At 37.6% G+C, this 14,532-nt stretch overlaps 1 protein-coding gene and 1 pseudogene across 4 annotated transcripts in view; both read left to right on the top strand.

Moving 5' to 3' along the window:
• The window catches only part of CCDC138 (coiled-coil domain containing 138), a 139,048-nt gene that overhangs the window by 31,629 nt on the left and 92,887 nt on the right, over positions 1-14,532 (top strand). For 3 of the 4 annotated variants that reach the window (XM_043553176.1, XM_043604768.1, XM_043604767.1), the window contains 3 exons: positions 9,762-9,839; positions 9,937-10,044; positions 13,162-13,326. In XM_043553176.1, coding sequence (XP_043409111.1) covers positions 9,762-9,839; positions 9,937-10,044; positions 13,162-13,326 — 351 coding nt within the window. The remainder of the gene's footprint in view (positions 1-9,761; positions 9,840-9,936; positions 10,045-13,161; positions 13,327-14,532) is intronic. The other variant, XM_043553175.1, reaches the window with a different exon arrangement.
• Positions 10,963-12,266, top strand: LOC122466882 (annotated as a pseudogene).

Below are 14,532 nucleotides of genomic sequence, written 5' to 3'. Positions count from 1 at the left end.
ATCCAAATTGGCCAGGAGGAGGTCAAACTTTCACTCTTTGCACATGATATGATGCTTTATATGGAAAACCCAAAAGAATCCACCAAAAAACCACTAGAACTGATTCATGAATTCAGCAAAGTTGCAGGATATAAAATCAATGCATAGAAATCGGCTGAATTCCTACACAACAACAATGAAGCAACAGAAAGAGAAATCAAGGAATCAATCCCATTTACAATTGCACCAAAAACCATAAAATCCCTAGGAAGAAATCTAACCAAAGAGGTGAGAACTCTCTACGTTGAAAACAGTAGAAAGCTTATGAAAGAAGTTGAAGAATAAACAAAAAAATGGAAAAATATTCCATGCTCCTGGATAGGAAGAACAAATATTGTTAAAATGTCAACACTATCCAAAGCAATCTACATATTCAATGCAATCCCTATCAAAATAACACCATTCTTCGCAGAGCTGGAACAAATAATCCTAAAATTTGAATGGAACCAGAAAAGACCCCGAATAGCCAAAGCAATCTCGAAAAAGAAAACCCAAGCAGGAGTCATCACAATCCTGGACTTCAAGCTGTATTACAAGGCTGTAATCACCAAGACCGTATGGTACTGGCACAAAAACAGACATTCAGATCAATGGAACAGAATAGAGAACCCAAAAATGGATCCAAAAACGTACGGCCAACTAATCTTTGACAAAGCAGGAAAGAATATCCAATGGAATAAAAACTGTCTCTTCAGCAAGTGGTGCTGGGGAAACTGGACAGCAACATGCAGAAGAATTAACCTGGACCACTTTCTTACACCATCCACAAAAATAAACTCAAAATGGATGAAAGACCTAAATGTGAGACAGGAAGCCATTAAAATCCTTGAGGAGAAAGCAGGCAAAAACTTCTTTGATCTTGGCTGCAGCAACTTCTTACTCAACACGTCAAGGGAAACAACGGAGGCAAGGGAAACAAAAGTAAAAATGAATTATTGGGACCTCATCAAAATAAAAAGCTTCTGCACAAGCAATGCTAAAAGGCAAGTGACAGAATAGAAGATATTTGCAAATGACATATCAGATAAAGGGTTAGTATCCAAAATTTATAAAGAACGTATCAAACTCAATACCCCCCAAAAAATAACCCAGTGAAGAAATGGGCAAAACACATGAATAGATACTTCTCCAAGGAAGACATCCAGATGGCCAACCAACACATGAAAACATGCTCAACATCACTCATCATCAGGGAAATACAAATCAGAACCACAATGAGATACTACCTCACCTGTCAGAATGGCTAACATTAACCAGGCAACAACAGATGTTGGAGAGCATGTGGAGAAAGATGATCCCCTTTGTATTGCTGGGGGGAATGCAAACTGGTGTAGCCACTCTGGAAAACAGTATGGAGGTTCCTCAAAAAACTAAAAATACAACTACCCTATGACCCAGCAATTGCACTATTAGGTATTTATCATAGGGGAAGAGGTATGCTGTTTCGAGGGGGCACATGCACCCCATTGTTTATAGCAGCACTATCAACAATAGCCAAAGTATGGAAAGAGCCCAAATGTCCATCAATGGATGAATGGATAAAGTAGAAGTGGTATATGTATACAATGGAGTATTACCTGGCAATCATAAAGAATTAAATCTTGCCGTTTGTAACTATGTGGGTGGAACTGGAGGGTATTTTGCTAAGTGAAATTAGTCAGAAAAAGACAAATATATAACTTCACTCATAGGAGGACTTTAAGACACAGAACAGATGAACATAAGAGAAAGGAAGCAAAAATAATACAAAAATAGGGAGGGGACAAAACATAAGAGACTCTTAAAGATGGAGAACAAACAAAGGGTTACTGGAGGGGTTGTCGGGGGGGGATGGGCTAAATGGGTAAATCATTGTTGCACTATATGCTAAATAACTTGGATGTAAATTAAAAAAATAAAATAAAATAAAAAATAAGAGGGATAATAGGGCAAAAACAAAATATGGGAAGAGAAATGATCACTTACTATCCAAAACGGTAAAAACAAACAAGCAAACCCACCAACCTACAGATTCAAGAAATTATGTTAAGCCTAAGCAGGGTACATATTTAGGAAAACCATACAGAAGAACACTGCTTTAATTTTAAGACTGCTAAAAACATTAAATAAAGAAAAAATTTTAAAAGTGATCAGAGAAAAATAAGACCAGGAACAGTAAAACTAATGACTAACTATTAAGGAGGAAACATCCTGTGTCTTAAATATAAATAGGAAAAGAGAAAAACTCCCTTTCTTGTTGTAATAGGCCAGTATAATCTTGAAATTAAACATGTCAAGAATGTTACAAGAAAAGAAAAATTCAAACCAGTTACATGAATATAGATGTAAAATTTTTAAATGTTAGCAGGATGAGTCTAGCAATGCATAAAAATAATACAACTGAGTGGATTTAATACATGAATACAAAGGTGATTTATCATTTGAAAATTAACACATTATCTAATAAGAGTAGAAAAAGAGTAGAAAAATCATAATTTCTGCTGATAATAAAATTGAGCACCGTGTCGATAATAGTAATAAAAGAAAACTTAATTTTGATAAGTATCTACAAAAAAAATCCAACAGCAAAATCATACTTAATATGGGTTATTGAAATGTTTTCCCTCTGAAATCAGAACAAAATGTCCTCACTGTTCCTGTTTCTATTGAACACTATAATGAAATTGCTAGTCAATGCAATAGGGAAAAAAAAAAAGTAGAAAATAAAGATTGGAAAAATAAGGATTATAAGAAGTAAGACTTATCTACTGATGATATGATTATGTACTTATATACAGAGGTATCCAAACAAGTAAATAGAATTAAGATAAGTATACAGACAAGTATACAGACAAGCTAGTAGAATTAAATAAATTTAGGAGAATCTTTGATTATAAGTTCAATATTCAAAAACCAGGTGTAGAGCAGAACGGAGTCTCCGGAGCCAAGCGTAGACGAGAGGCCCACAGAAGAGGGTAGGAAGGGCAGTGAGGCGGTGCGCGATCCACGGACTGGCGGGAGAGCCGGGGCAGAGGGGCGGCTCGCCGGCCAAGTAGAGCCCCAGAGTCTGGCTGGGAAAAGCGGAGGGGCCGGACGGACTGTGTTCTGACAGCAAGCCCGACTTAGCGTCTGGGAGGTCATAAGTTAGCAGTTCTGCTCAGAAAGCAGGAAGGCTGGAGGACAAAAGGAGGGAGAGCTGCTGAGCCCGCCGTACGACAGAGCTCAGTTTGGTGGGGAACAACGGCGCTCGCCAGCACCATCTCCCCCGCCCATCCCCCAGCCAAAATCCCAAAGGGAACCAGTTTCTGCCAGGCAACTTGCTCGCTCCGCACAAACACCCAACTCTGGGCTTCTGCGGAGCCAAACCTCCGGCAGCAGATCTGACTCCCTCCCGCTACCACAGGGCCCCTCCTGAAGTGGATCACCTAAGGAGAAGCGAGCTAAGCCTGCCCCTCCTGCCCCCGTGCACCTTGCCTACCCACCCCAGCTAATACGCCAGATCCCCAGCACCACAAGACTGGCAGTGTGCAAGTAGCCCAGACGGGCCACCCCACCCCACAGTGAATCCCGCCCCGAGGAGAGGAGAAAAGAAGGCACACCAGTCTGACTGTGGCCACAGCTGTGGGCTGGGGGCAAACATCAGGTCTGACTGCGGCCCCGCCCACCAACTCCAGTTATACACCACAGCACAGGGGAAGTGCCCTGCAGGTCCTCACCACGCCAGGGACTATCCAAAATGACCAAATGGAAAAATTCCCCTCAGAAGAATCTCCAGGAAATAACAACAGCTAATGAACTGATCAAAAAGGATTTAAATAATATAACAGAAAGTGAATTTAGAATAATAGTCATAAAATTAACCGCTGGGCTTGAAAACAGTATAGAGGACAACAGAGAATGTCTTGCTACAGAGATCAAGGGACTAAGGAATAGTCACAAGGAGCTGAAAAACGCTTTAAACGAAATACAAAACAAAATGGAAACCACGACGGCTCGGATTGAAGAGGCAGAGGAGAGAATAGGTGAACTAGAAGATAAAGTTATGGAAAAAGAGGAAGCTGAGAAAAAGATAAAAAAAATCCAGGAGTATGAGGGGAAAATTAGAGAACTAAGTGATACACTAAAAAGAAATAATATATGCATAATTGGTATCCCAGAGGAGGAAGAGAGAGGGAAAGGTGCTGAAGGGGTACTTGAAGAAATTATAGCCGAGAACTTCCCTGAACTGGGGAAGGAAAAAGCCATTGAAATCCAAGAGGCACAGAGAACTCCCTTCAGATGTAACTTGAATCGATCTTCTGCACAACATCATAGTGAAACTGGCAAAATACAAGGATAAAGAGAAAATTCTGAAAGCAGCAAGGGATAAACGTGCCCTCACATATAAAGGGAGACCTATAAGACTCATGACAGATGTCTCTTTTGACTTGGCAGGCCAGAAAGGATTGGCATGATATCTTCAGTGTGCTGAACAGAAAAAATATGCAGCCGAGAATCCTTTATCCAGCAAGTCTGTCATTTAGAATAGAAGGAGAGGGGCGCCTGGGTGGTGCAGTCGGTTAAGCGTCCGACTTCAGCCCAGGTCACGATCTCGCGGTCCGGGAGTTCAAGCCCCGCGTCGGGCTCTGGGCTGATGGCTCAGAGCCTGGAGCCTGGTTCCGATTCTGTGTCTCCCTCTCTCTCTGCCTCTCCCCCGTTCATGCTCTGTCTCTCTCTGTCTCAAAAATAAATAAACATTAAAAAACAATTTAAAAAAATAGAATAGAAGGAGAGATAAAGGTCTTCCCAAACAAACAGAAACTGAAGGAATTTGTCACCACTAAACCAGCCCTACAAGAGATCCTAAGGGGGATCCTGTGAGACAAAGTACCAAAGACATCACTACAAGCATAAAACATACAGACATCACAATGACTCTAAACCTGTATCTTTCTATAATAACACTGAATGTAAATGGATTAAATGCGCCAACCAAAATACATAGGGTATCAGAATGGATAAAAAAACAAGACCCACCTATTTGCTGTCTACAAGACTCATTATCGATCTGAGGACACCTTTAGATTGAGAGTGAGGGGATGGAGAACTACTTATCATGCTACTGGAAGCCAAAAGAAAGCTGGAATAGCCATTCTTATATCAGACAAACTAGACTTTAAATTAAAGGCTGTCACAAGAGATGAAGAAGGGCATTATATAATAATTACAGGGTCTATCCATCAGGAAGAGCTAACAATTATAAATGTGTGTGCGCTGATACGGAAGCCCCCAAATATATAAAACAATTACTCACAAACATAAGCAACCTTATTGACAAGAATGTGGTAATTGCAGGGGACTTTAATACTCCACTTACAGCAATGGATAGATCATCTAGACACACGGTCAATAAAGAAACGAGGGCCCTGAATGATACATTGGATCAGATGGACTTGACAGATATATTTAGACTCTGTATCCCAAAGCAACAGAATATACTTTCTTCTCGAGTGCACATGATACATTCTCCAAGATAGATCATATACTGGGTCACAAGACAGCCCTTCATAAGTTTACAAGAATTGAGATCATACCATGCATACTTTCAGACCACAATGCTATGAAGCTTGAAATCAACCACAGGAAAAAGTCTGGAAAACCTCCAAAAGCATGGAGGTTAAGGAACACCCTACTAAACAATGAGTGGGTCAACCAGGCAATTAGAGAAGAAATTAAAAAATATATGGAAACAAACGAAAATGAAAATACAACAATCCAAACGCTTTGGGATGCAGCAAAGGCAGTCCTGAGAGGAAAATACATTGCAATCCAGGCCTATCTCAAGAAACAAGAAAAATCCCAAATACAAAATCTAACAGCACACCTAAAGGAAACAGTAGCAGAACAGCAAACACATCCTAAATCCAGCAAAAGAGGAGAAATAATAAAGATCAGAGCAGAAATAAACAATATAGAATCTACAAAAACTGTAGAGCAGATCAACGAAACCAAGAGTTGGTTTTTTGAAAAAATAAACAAAATTGACAAACCTCTAGCCAGGCTTCTCAAAAAGAAAAGGGAGATGGCCCAAATAGATAAAATCATGAATGAAAATGGAATTATTACAACCAATCCCTCAGAGATACAAACAATTATCAGGGAATACTATGAAAAATTATATGCCAACAAACTGGACAACCTGGAAGAAATGGACAAATTCCTAAACACCCACACACTTCCAAAACTCAATCAGGAGGAAAGAGAAAGCTTGAACAGACCCATAACCAGCGAAGAAATTGAATCGGTTATCAAAAATCTCCCAACAAATAAGAGTCCAGGACCAGATGGCTTCCCAGGGGAGTTCTACCAGACGTTTAAAGCAGAGATAATACCTATCCTTCTCAAGCTATTCCAAGAAATAGAAGGGAAGGAAAACTTCCAGACTCATTCTATGAAGCCAGTATTACTTTGATTCCTAAACCAGACAGAGACCCAGTAAAAAAAGAGAACTACAGGCCAATATCCCTGATGAATATGGATGCAAAAATTCTCAATAAGATACTAGCAAATCGAATTCAACAGGATATAAAAAGAATTATTCACCATGATCAAGTGGGATTCATTCCTGGGATGCAGGGCTGGTTCAACATTCGCAAATCAATCAACGTTATGCATCACATTAACAAAAAAAAGAAGAACCATATGATCCTGTCAATCGATGCACAGAAGGCCTTTGACAAAATCCAGCACCCTTTCTTAATAAAAACCCTTGAGAAAGTCGGGATTGAGGGAACATACTCAAAGATCATAAAAGCCATTTATGAAAAGCCCACAGCTAACATCATCCTCAACAGGGAAAAACTGAGAGCTTTTTCCCTGAGATCAGGAACACGACAGGGATGCCCACTCTCACCACTGTTGTTTAACATAGCGTTGGAAGTGCTAGCATCAGCAATCAGACAACAAAAGGAAATCAAAGGCATCAAAATTGGCAAAGATGAAGTCAAGCTTTCGCTTTTTGCAGATGACGCTTTTTGCAGATACATGGAAAATCCGATAGACACCACCAAAAGTCTGCTAGAACTGATACATGAATTCAGCAAAGTTGCAGGATACAAAATCAATGTACAGAAATCAGTTGCATTCTTATACACTAAAAATGAAGCAACAGAAAGACAAAGAAACTGATACCATTCACAATTGCACCAAGAAGCATAAAATACCTAGGAATAAATCTAACCAAAGATGTAAAAGATCTGTATGCTGAAAACTATAGAAAGCTTATGAAGGTAGTTGAAGAAGATAAAAAGAAATGGAAAGACATTCCCTGCTCATGGATTGGACGAATAAATATTGTCAAAATGTCAATACTACCCAAAGCTACCTACACATTCAATGCAATCCCAATCAAAATTGCACCAGCATTCTTCTCGAAACTAGAACAAGCAATCCTAAAATTCATATGGAACCACAAAAGGCCCCGAATAGCCAAAGGAATTTTGAAGAAGAAGACCAAAGCAGGAGGCATCACAATCCCAGACTTTAGCCTCTACTACAAAGCTGTCATCATCAAGACAGCATGGTATTGGCACAAAAACAGACACATAGACCAATGGAATAGAATAGAAACCCCAGAACTAGACCCACAAACATATGGCCAACTAATCTTTGACAAAGCAGGAAAGAACATCCAAAGGAAAAGAGACAGTCTCTTTAACAAATGGTGCTGGGAGAACTGGACAGCAACATGCAGAAGGTTGAAACTAGACCACTTTCTCACACTATTCACAAAAATAAACTCAAAATGGATAAAGGACCTGAATGTGAGACAGGAAACCATCAAAACCCTAGAGGAGAAAGCAGCAAAAACCTCTCTGACCTCAGCCGTAGTAATCTCTTGACACACCCCCCAAGGGCAAGGGAATTAAAAGCAACAATGAATTACTGGGACCTTATGAAGATAAAAAGCTTCTGCACAGCAAAGGAAACAACCAACAAAACTAAAAGGCAACCAACGGAATGGGAAAAGATATTTACAAATGACATATCAGACAAAGGGCTAGTATCCAAAATCTATAAAGAGCTCACCAAACTCCACACCCGAAAAACAAATAATCCAGTGAAGAAATGGGCAGAAAACATGAATAGACACTTCTCTAAAGAAGACATCCGGATGGCCAACAGGCACATGAAAAGATGTTCAACGTCGCTTCTCATCAGGGAAATACAAATCAAAACCACACTCAGATACCACCTCCCGCCAGTCAGAGAGGCCAAAATGAACAAATCAGGAGACTATAGATGCTGGAGAGGATGTGGAGAAACGGGAACCCTCTTGCACTGTTGGTGGGAATGCAAATTGGTGCAGCCGCTCTGGAAAGCAGTGTGGAGGTTCCTCAGAAAATTAAAAATAGACCTACCCTATGACCCAGCAATAGCACTGCTAGGAATTTACCCAAGGGATACAGGAGTACTGATGCATAGGGGCACTTGTACCCCAATGTTTATAGCAGCACTCTCAACAATAGCCAAATTGTGGAAAGAGCCTAAATGTCCATCAACTGATGAATGGATAAAGAAATTGTGGTTTATATACACAATGGAATACTATGTGGCAATGAGAAATAATGAAATATGGCCTTTTGTAGTAACATGGATGGAACTGGAAAGTGTGATGCTAAGTGAAATAAGCCATACAGAGAAAGACAGATACCATATTTTCGCTCTTATGTGGATCTTGAGAAACTTAACAGAAACCCATGGGGGAGGGGAAGGAAAGAAAAAAAAAAGAGGTTAGAGTGGGAGAGAGCCAAAGCATAAGAGACTTAAAAACTGAGAACAAACTGAGGGTTGATGGGGGGTGTGAGGGACGGGAGGGTGGGTGATGGGTATTGAGGAGGGCACCTTTTTGGATGAGCACTGGGTGTTGTATGGAAAGCAATTTGACAATAAATTTCATTTATTGAAAAAAAATAATAAAAATTAAAAAAGTAAAAAATAAAAAAAAACAAAAACCAGGTTATTTTTATATACCAAAAATCAGATAATAAATGTTATTTATTGAAAGATACAGATAATAACATCAAAAAATATTAGCTATCCAGGTTAAATCTAAACAAAGATGTGTATAACATATATACTGAAAAGTACAAAACATTATTAAGATAAAATAAAGAAGACCTAAATAAATTGAAGTTTATGTTATGCTCATAGGTGGGAAGACTCAATATTTTTAAGCATGACAGTTCTTCCCAAATTTATATACTAATGCTATTTCAATAGTTTATTACACTGCATGCTTTAATGATTTGTACACTTTTCTATACATACATTATAGTTGAATAATTCAATTAAAAGATCTTTCCCATTAAAACATATACTTTTAAGATATCAGGAGACTTAACAGATTTTTATAGAATGCAGTAAACTTAGATACAGTTAGTACTTTGAGGACTAATGATGATTTTTAGGTGTGTTTTGTTTCAATTAAAAATTTTATATTATTTTATTGAAGTATAATTGACATACAATATCCTATTAATTTCAGGTGTATATCATAGTGATTCAATATTTTTATACATTTCAAAATGATTTCCAAGATAAGTCTAGTTACCCTCAGCTGTGATTTTCTTTAATCATGAATGCTACCTCTGTTTTGTTACATTGTTTGGTTAGGCAGACTAGATAAGATAGTAGATTATTTTGGAAATCTATGAAATCAGCTTAAGTTTTATATTGAAATATTTAATATTTTCTCACTGTAGTTAAATGAAGTAAGTGAAGAAAACAAGAAGATGGAGATTCAGGCTAAGAGAGTTCAAGCTCGTTTAGATAATTTACAGGTAAGCTGCCTGCACAAGTGAATTTTAAATGATTGCCTTTGGGTTTTCTCACATTTAATACAATTGTGTTTTAATTCATGGATATGCACTGTTGCAGAGGAAATATGAGTTTATGACAATACAGAGACTGAAAGGAAATTCCCATGCTGCTAACGAAATGAAAAGTTTAAGACAAGAAAAAGTACCAGTCTCAAAAACTCACAAGGTATGATGTGATTGAAAATTTCTCCAATAGAAGGCAAAGACATTGTTTCTCTTTGTTCTTGAACCTTTTTTTCCCTATCCTTTTTGATATGAAAAGATTCACCATAATAATTCATTTACAGAGAAATAGCTGTATAATGTTTCTAATATGCTTCTATTTACAAAAGCAAAACAAAATATTTCAGTAGTGTTTCAGGCGTAGTAACATTGACAGATCACAGGACCTTAAGCTTAATAAGAGCTTTATTATTCATTGTGTTTTAAGAACCCATAAGCTTTCAATGTTTTCTGTCAAGACTGCAGTCCACACCTGAATGAGCTCTAATTTGTTTATTTTTTCCTAAGGATTTTTTTACATTGAGGCATAAATTACAGTAACATAATGTATATTGTTAAGTATATAGTTTGGTCAGTATTGAAGAATGCCTATACTCCTGTAACCTACAACTAGATAGAGAATATTTCCATCACTCTAGAAAGTTCCCTTGTCCTTTCTCAGCTCTTCCTTGTAAGAAGTAGGTGTTAATCTGCATTCTATCACCATGAATTCATTTTACCTATTTTAGAACTTAGGTCAATGAGATTGTATAGTATGCATTCATTTGGGTAAGGCTTATTTTACTCATTACAACATTGGGTGTATCAATAGTTTGTTCCTCTGTAGTTGGTCAGTAGTATTCCATTGTATGACTGTATCACAGAATTTGTTTATTCTTCTGTTGATAGACACCTGGGCTATTTCTATTTTTTGTCTATTATGAATAAAGCTGTTAAGAATATTTGTGTACAAGGCTTTTAGCAGACATGTGTTTTCATTCATCTTGGAAATACAACTAAGGCCAGAATTTATGGGTCATAGATATTTGACTTTTCATGAAACTGCCAGTTTTCCAAAGCTGTTGTACCATTTTATACTCCTATGAATTTTGTGATTGCTCCACAACCTTGCCAACATTTGTTTTCAGTCTTTTTCATTTTGACCTTTTCGGTGGGTGAGTAGTGATATCTCAATGTGGGCTTTTAATAATTTTTATAAATCCTCTACTTATTTTCATAAAGTGGGAACACAGCACTGTTTAAAGATTTTTGTGGAATCTGAGTAGTAAAATCAGGAGCCACCATTGGGCAGTGTGACTCCGAAGGTGTTAACTGTCTGGCTTATGATGAAGACATCATGACTCAGGACCAAATTCAGCAAAAGATTGCTATACAGAACCTTCTCTTCTTGGAGCTACTAGAACTCACTATCCTATGCAGGGAATATGCTGGATGACATCTATCACTGGAAGATCGAGCACCTCCACCAAAAGTTCTCATACATCTGCAAGACCAGGCTTTATGTGAGCAGCTGCTGCTGCTGCTCCTCCTCCTCCTCCTCCTCCTCCTCCTCCTCCTCCTCCTTCTTCTTAAATGTTTATTTATTTCTGAGAGAGGGAAGGGACAGAGAGAGAGAGGGAGATAGAGCATCCAAAGTGGGCTCCGTGCTGCCAGCAGAGAGCCAAATATAGGGCTCAAACCTACAAACTGGGAGATCATGACTTACGCTGAAGTGGGATACTTAACTGCTGAGCTACCCAGATGCCCTTATATGAACAGCTTCTATCGAGGTTTTGAATTCTCCACGTGGAAATGCTGCTGGATGTCAGCAGGGAGTTTTAGCAGTTCAAGCCCGTATCTGCCAAGATCAAAGAAGACCTGGTTTCCCAGGGCTTCACTGTTCACAGTTGAAGATTTCCACACCATGTTTATAGACCTAACTGAGCAGATGGAGAAGCAGACCTAAGTAGCCAACTTGCTGCCCTCCTTCAATAACCAGAGGACCTTGGACTTTCTGTTAGTCTACCTGCAACTGTTCACCTCAGGCTTCCTGTAGTATGAGCACTTCATTGAAGGTGGGTGCACTGTAAAGGAATTCTGCCACCAGGAGGTAGAGGCCACATATGAGGTTAGTAACCACATTTTTGTCATCATGCTGGCCCACGCCCTCAGGGTTCCATCCAGGTGGGTTGAAGGAGATTGCACAGAGGGTATAGCACCAACCTGCACATCTTTCCTGAAGTCTCTGGGCCTAAGATCTACCTTCTCTACCTCCTGGAACTACGATTTCCTCTACAAATAGGACTTGCCCCTGTCTGCCACTGCCCTGGCCTGCCACTGCCCTCTGCCAGGCAGCACATATGTTCAGAAATATTTTTTGTGGTTGTAAATGGAAATATTTCATACCCCCACTCTGTCCTTTTTCCTCTTATACAGCCTTCCATGTTGTATTAACTCAGTTTTATTTCTACTTGGTACTTAATGATGACTGAAGTTATCTAAAGTTTCCATTTGAAGAAAACAGGTTAAAATTACTCGTTCAGAATAATGTAACTCTAATCTCATTCTGATTTTATAGATTGCTGTCTGCTTAATGTTACTTTTTTATTTATTTGCTTTTGTTTCTTTGTCTTTTCAGATTTCCAAAAAACTAAATCTAGTGTAGTTCCCTATTTAAGGTAGATGTGTGGTAAATGTAGAATTAAATGGACTAAAAGTGATTTGAAGGAATACTAAAATCAGTGTAATTGAATCTATTAATTTTTCTGGCATTTTGTTCTTTACTTCGCTTTGATAGACTCTCAGAGAGGAGGATTTCCAGGAAAATTTTCATATTCTGTTTATAGAATGTTATAATAACAAAGAAACAACTTTTTTGGGAAGAAGAAAATACGAAGTTCTTTGGTGGAAATTTTTTTAACTTTCTAAATCTTTAAATTTATTAAAATATTTTAGCTATGATGGTACTTTTGAGTTAAGGCCAATTTTATTATGTTATCAAACTTAGGTAAAGAATTTTTATGAAAATTCTTTTTTTGGTAATAAGGCAAAGTTCTTTCAATTTCATTTTTAAGATGAATTTTCTCCCCTTGTCTCAGCCATCATTTAACTTGTTTCTTACGTTAAATGTAAGTGTTTGATTTGGAATTTCCTTTGTTTGGAGAAGCTTTGTCATTCAATACATATTTTAATGGCATTCTTTAGGTAACTTTTTCTATAATCCCCAAATTTAAAACTTGTCTTTGAAATTTTATCAGGTTGTGAACTGAAATATATGTTTGGTTTAATTTTTTACATATAGGTACCACTTAATGCACAAGTTTATGAACTTTTAACTGTCTTCATGGACTGGATTTCAGATCACCACCTTAGTAAATTAAAAAGCGAAGAATCTGGAATGGATGGTGAAAAGCCCCTACTGAAATTTGCTACTCAGAGAAATGATATTCAGGAGAAGTGTATAAAGGTTTGTTTCTTGATTTGATATATATGACTTATGAAGATCAATACTGGAAAGCCTATTGTATATGTTATAAGGGAAAAAATATTGAAAATATTTTTGATTGAAAATTGACCATACCGATAGTTCTGAAAAGATTCATTTCAGACTTAATTAAAATTAATTCATACTTTTATTTTTCTTAAAATAATGGGAATTCTTTTTAAAGATAGAGACTAGAAGTTAACATCTTAATCCAGAAATGGCAAAATAATTGTATACTAGAGTTAGGCAAATGATCAGTGGTACGAACAATTCCTGATTGATAACACATGATTTCCACTAAAATAATTTTGTTTTACTTCTTGTCATGAAGGGATGAAAAGTCTATTTATAAGGGGCTTCTCGTTAACAAAAAGAAATGACCATTTTCTTAAGTTACAGACATTAATTTGGATATTAGTACTCATGATTTCTAGTTAGTATATATGGTCATTAGAGGTTGACAACTATATTCTACAAGAAATATATTAAAACTTTGAAGAGTAGACATCTGAAGTTGTTTAGTGTTTTCAGAAACAATTATATAATTGTTAAATATTGGCTAGGGTTTCATTTGACAGAATTATTTCCAGTTTTCATCTTTACGTAACTAAAATGTTTCTTCTAAATGCCTTTTCTGCTTGGCAGAATAATGGCTTTCAAGATACTCATATGCTAATCCCTGGAACCTTTCCATATGTTATGTTATATGGCAGAAGTGAATTACGGTTTGCTAATCAGCTGACTTTCCAATAGAGATTGACCAGGTTGTCTGAGTGGGTCCAGTAGTCATGTGAGTTTTTAACTAGACAAAGCAGAAGAACAGGTCAGAGACTCAGCCCATGTTTGCTAGCTTTGAAGGTGGAAGAAAAGTGCCATAAGCCAAGTAATGCTTCTAGAAATTAGTCCAATTTTAGTTATATTTAAGGCTCTGATTAATTTTCAGTTAATTTTTTGTCTCTGGTGTAAGATAAGGGTCCACTTCATTTTTCACAAGTGAATATCCAGTTTTCCCCTCACCATTTGTTGAAGAGACTGTCCTTTTCCCCATTGAGTGGTCTTGGCACCCTTGACAAACATTATTTCACCATGTATGTGAGGGCTTATTTCTGGGCTATCTGTCTCATTGGTTTTTATATCTCTGTGTGAATATGACACTGTTGTGATTATTGTAGCTTTGCAGCAAGTTTG

This window comes from Prionailurus bengalensis, chromosome A3, assembly GCF_016509475.1.
Source record: "Prionailurus bengalensis isolate Pbe53 chromosome A3, Fcat_Pben_1.1_paternal_pri, whole genome shotgun sequence".
Classification (NCBI taxonomy): Eukaryota; Metazoa; Chordata; class Mammalia; order Carnivora; family Felidae; genus Prionailurus; species Prionailurus bengalensis.
This window is presented reverse-complemented; position numbering and strand designations above follow the sequence as displayed.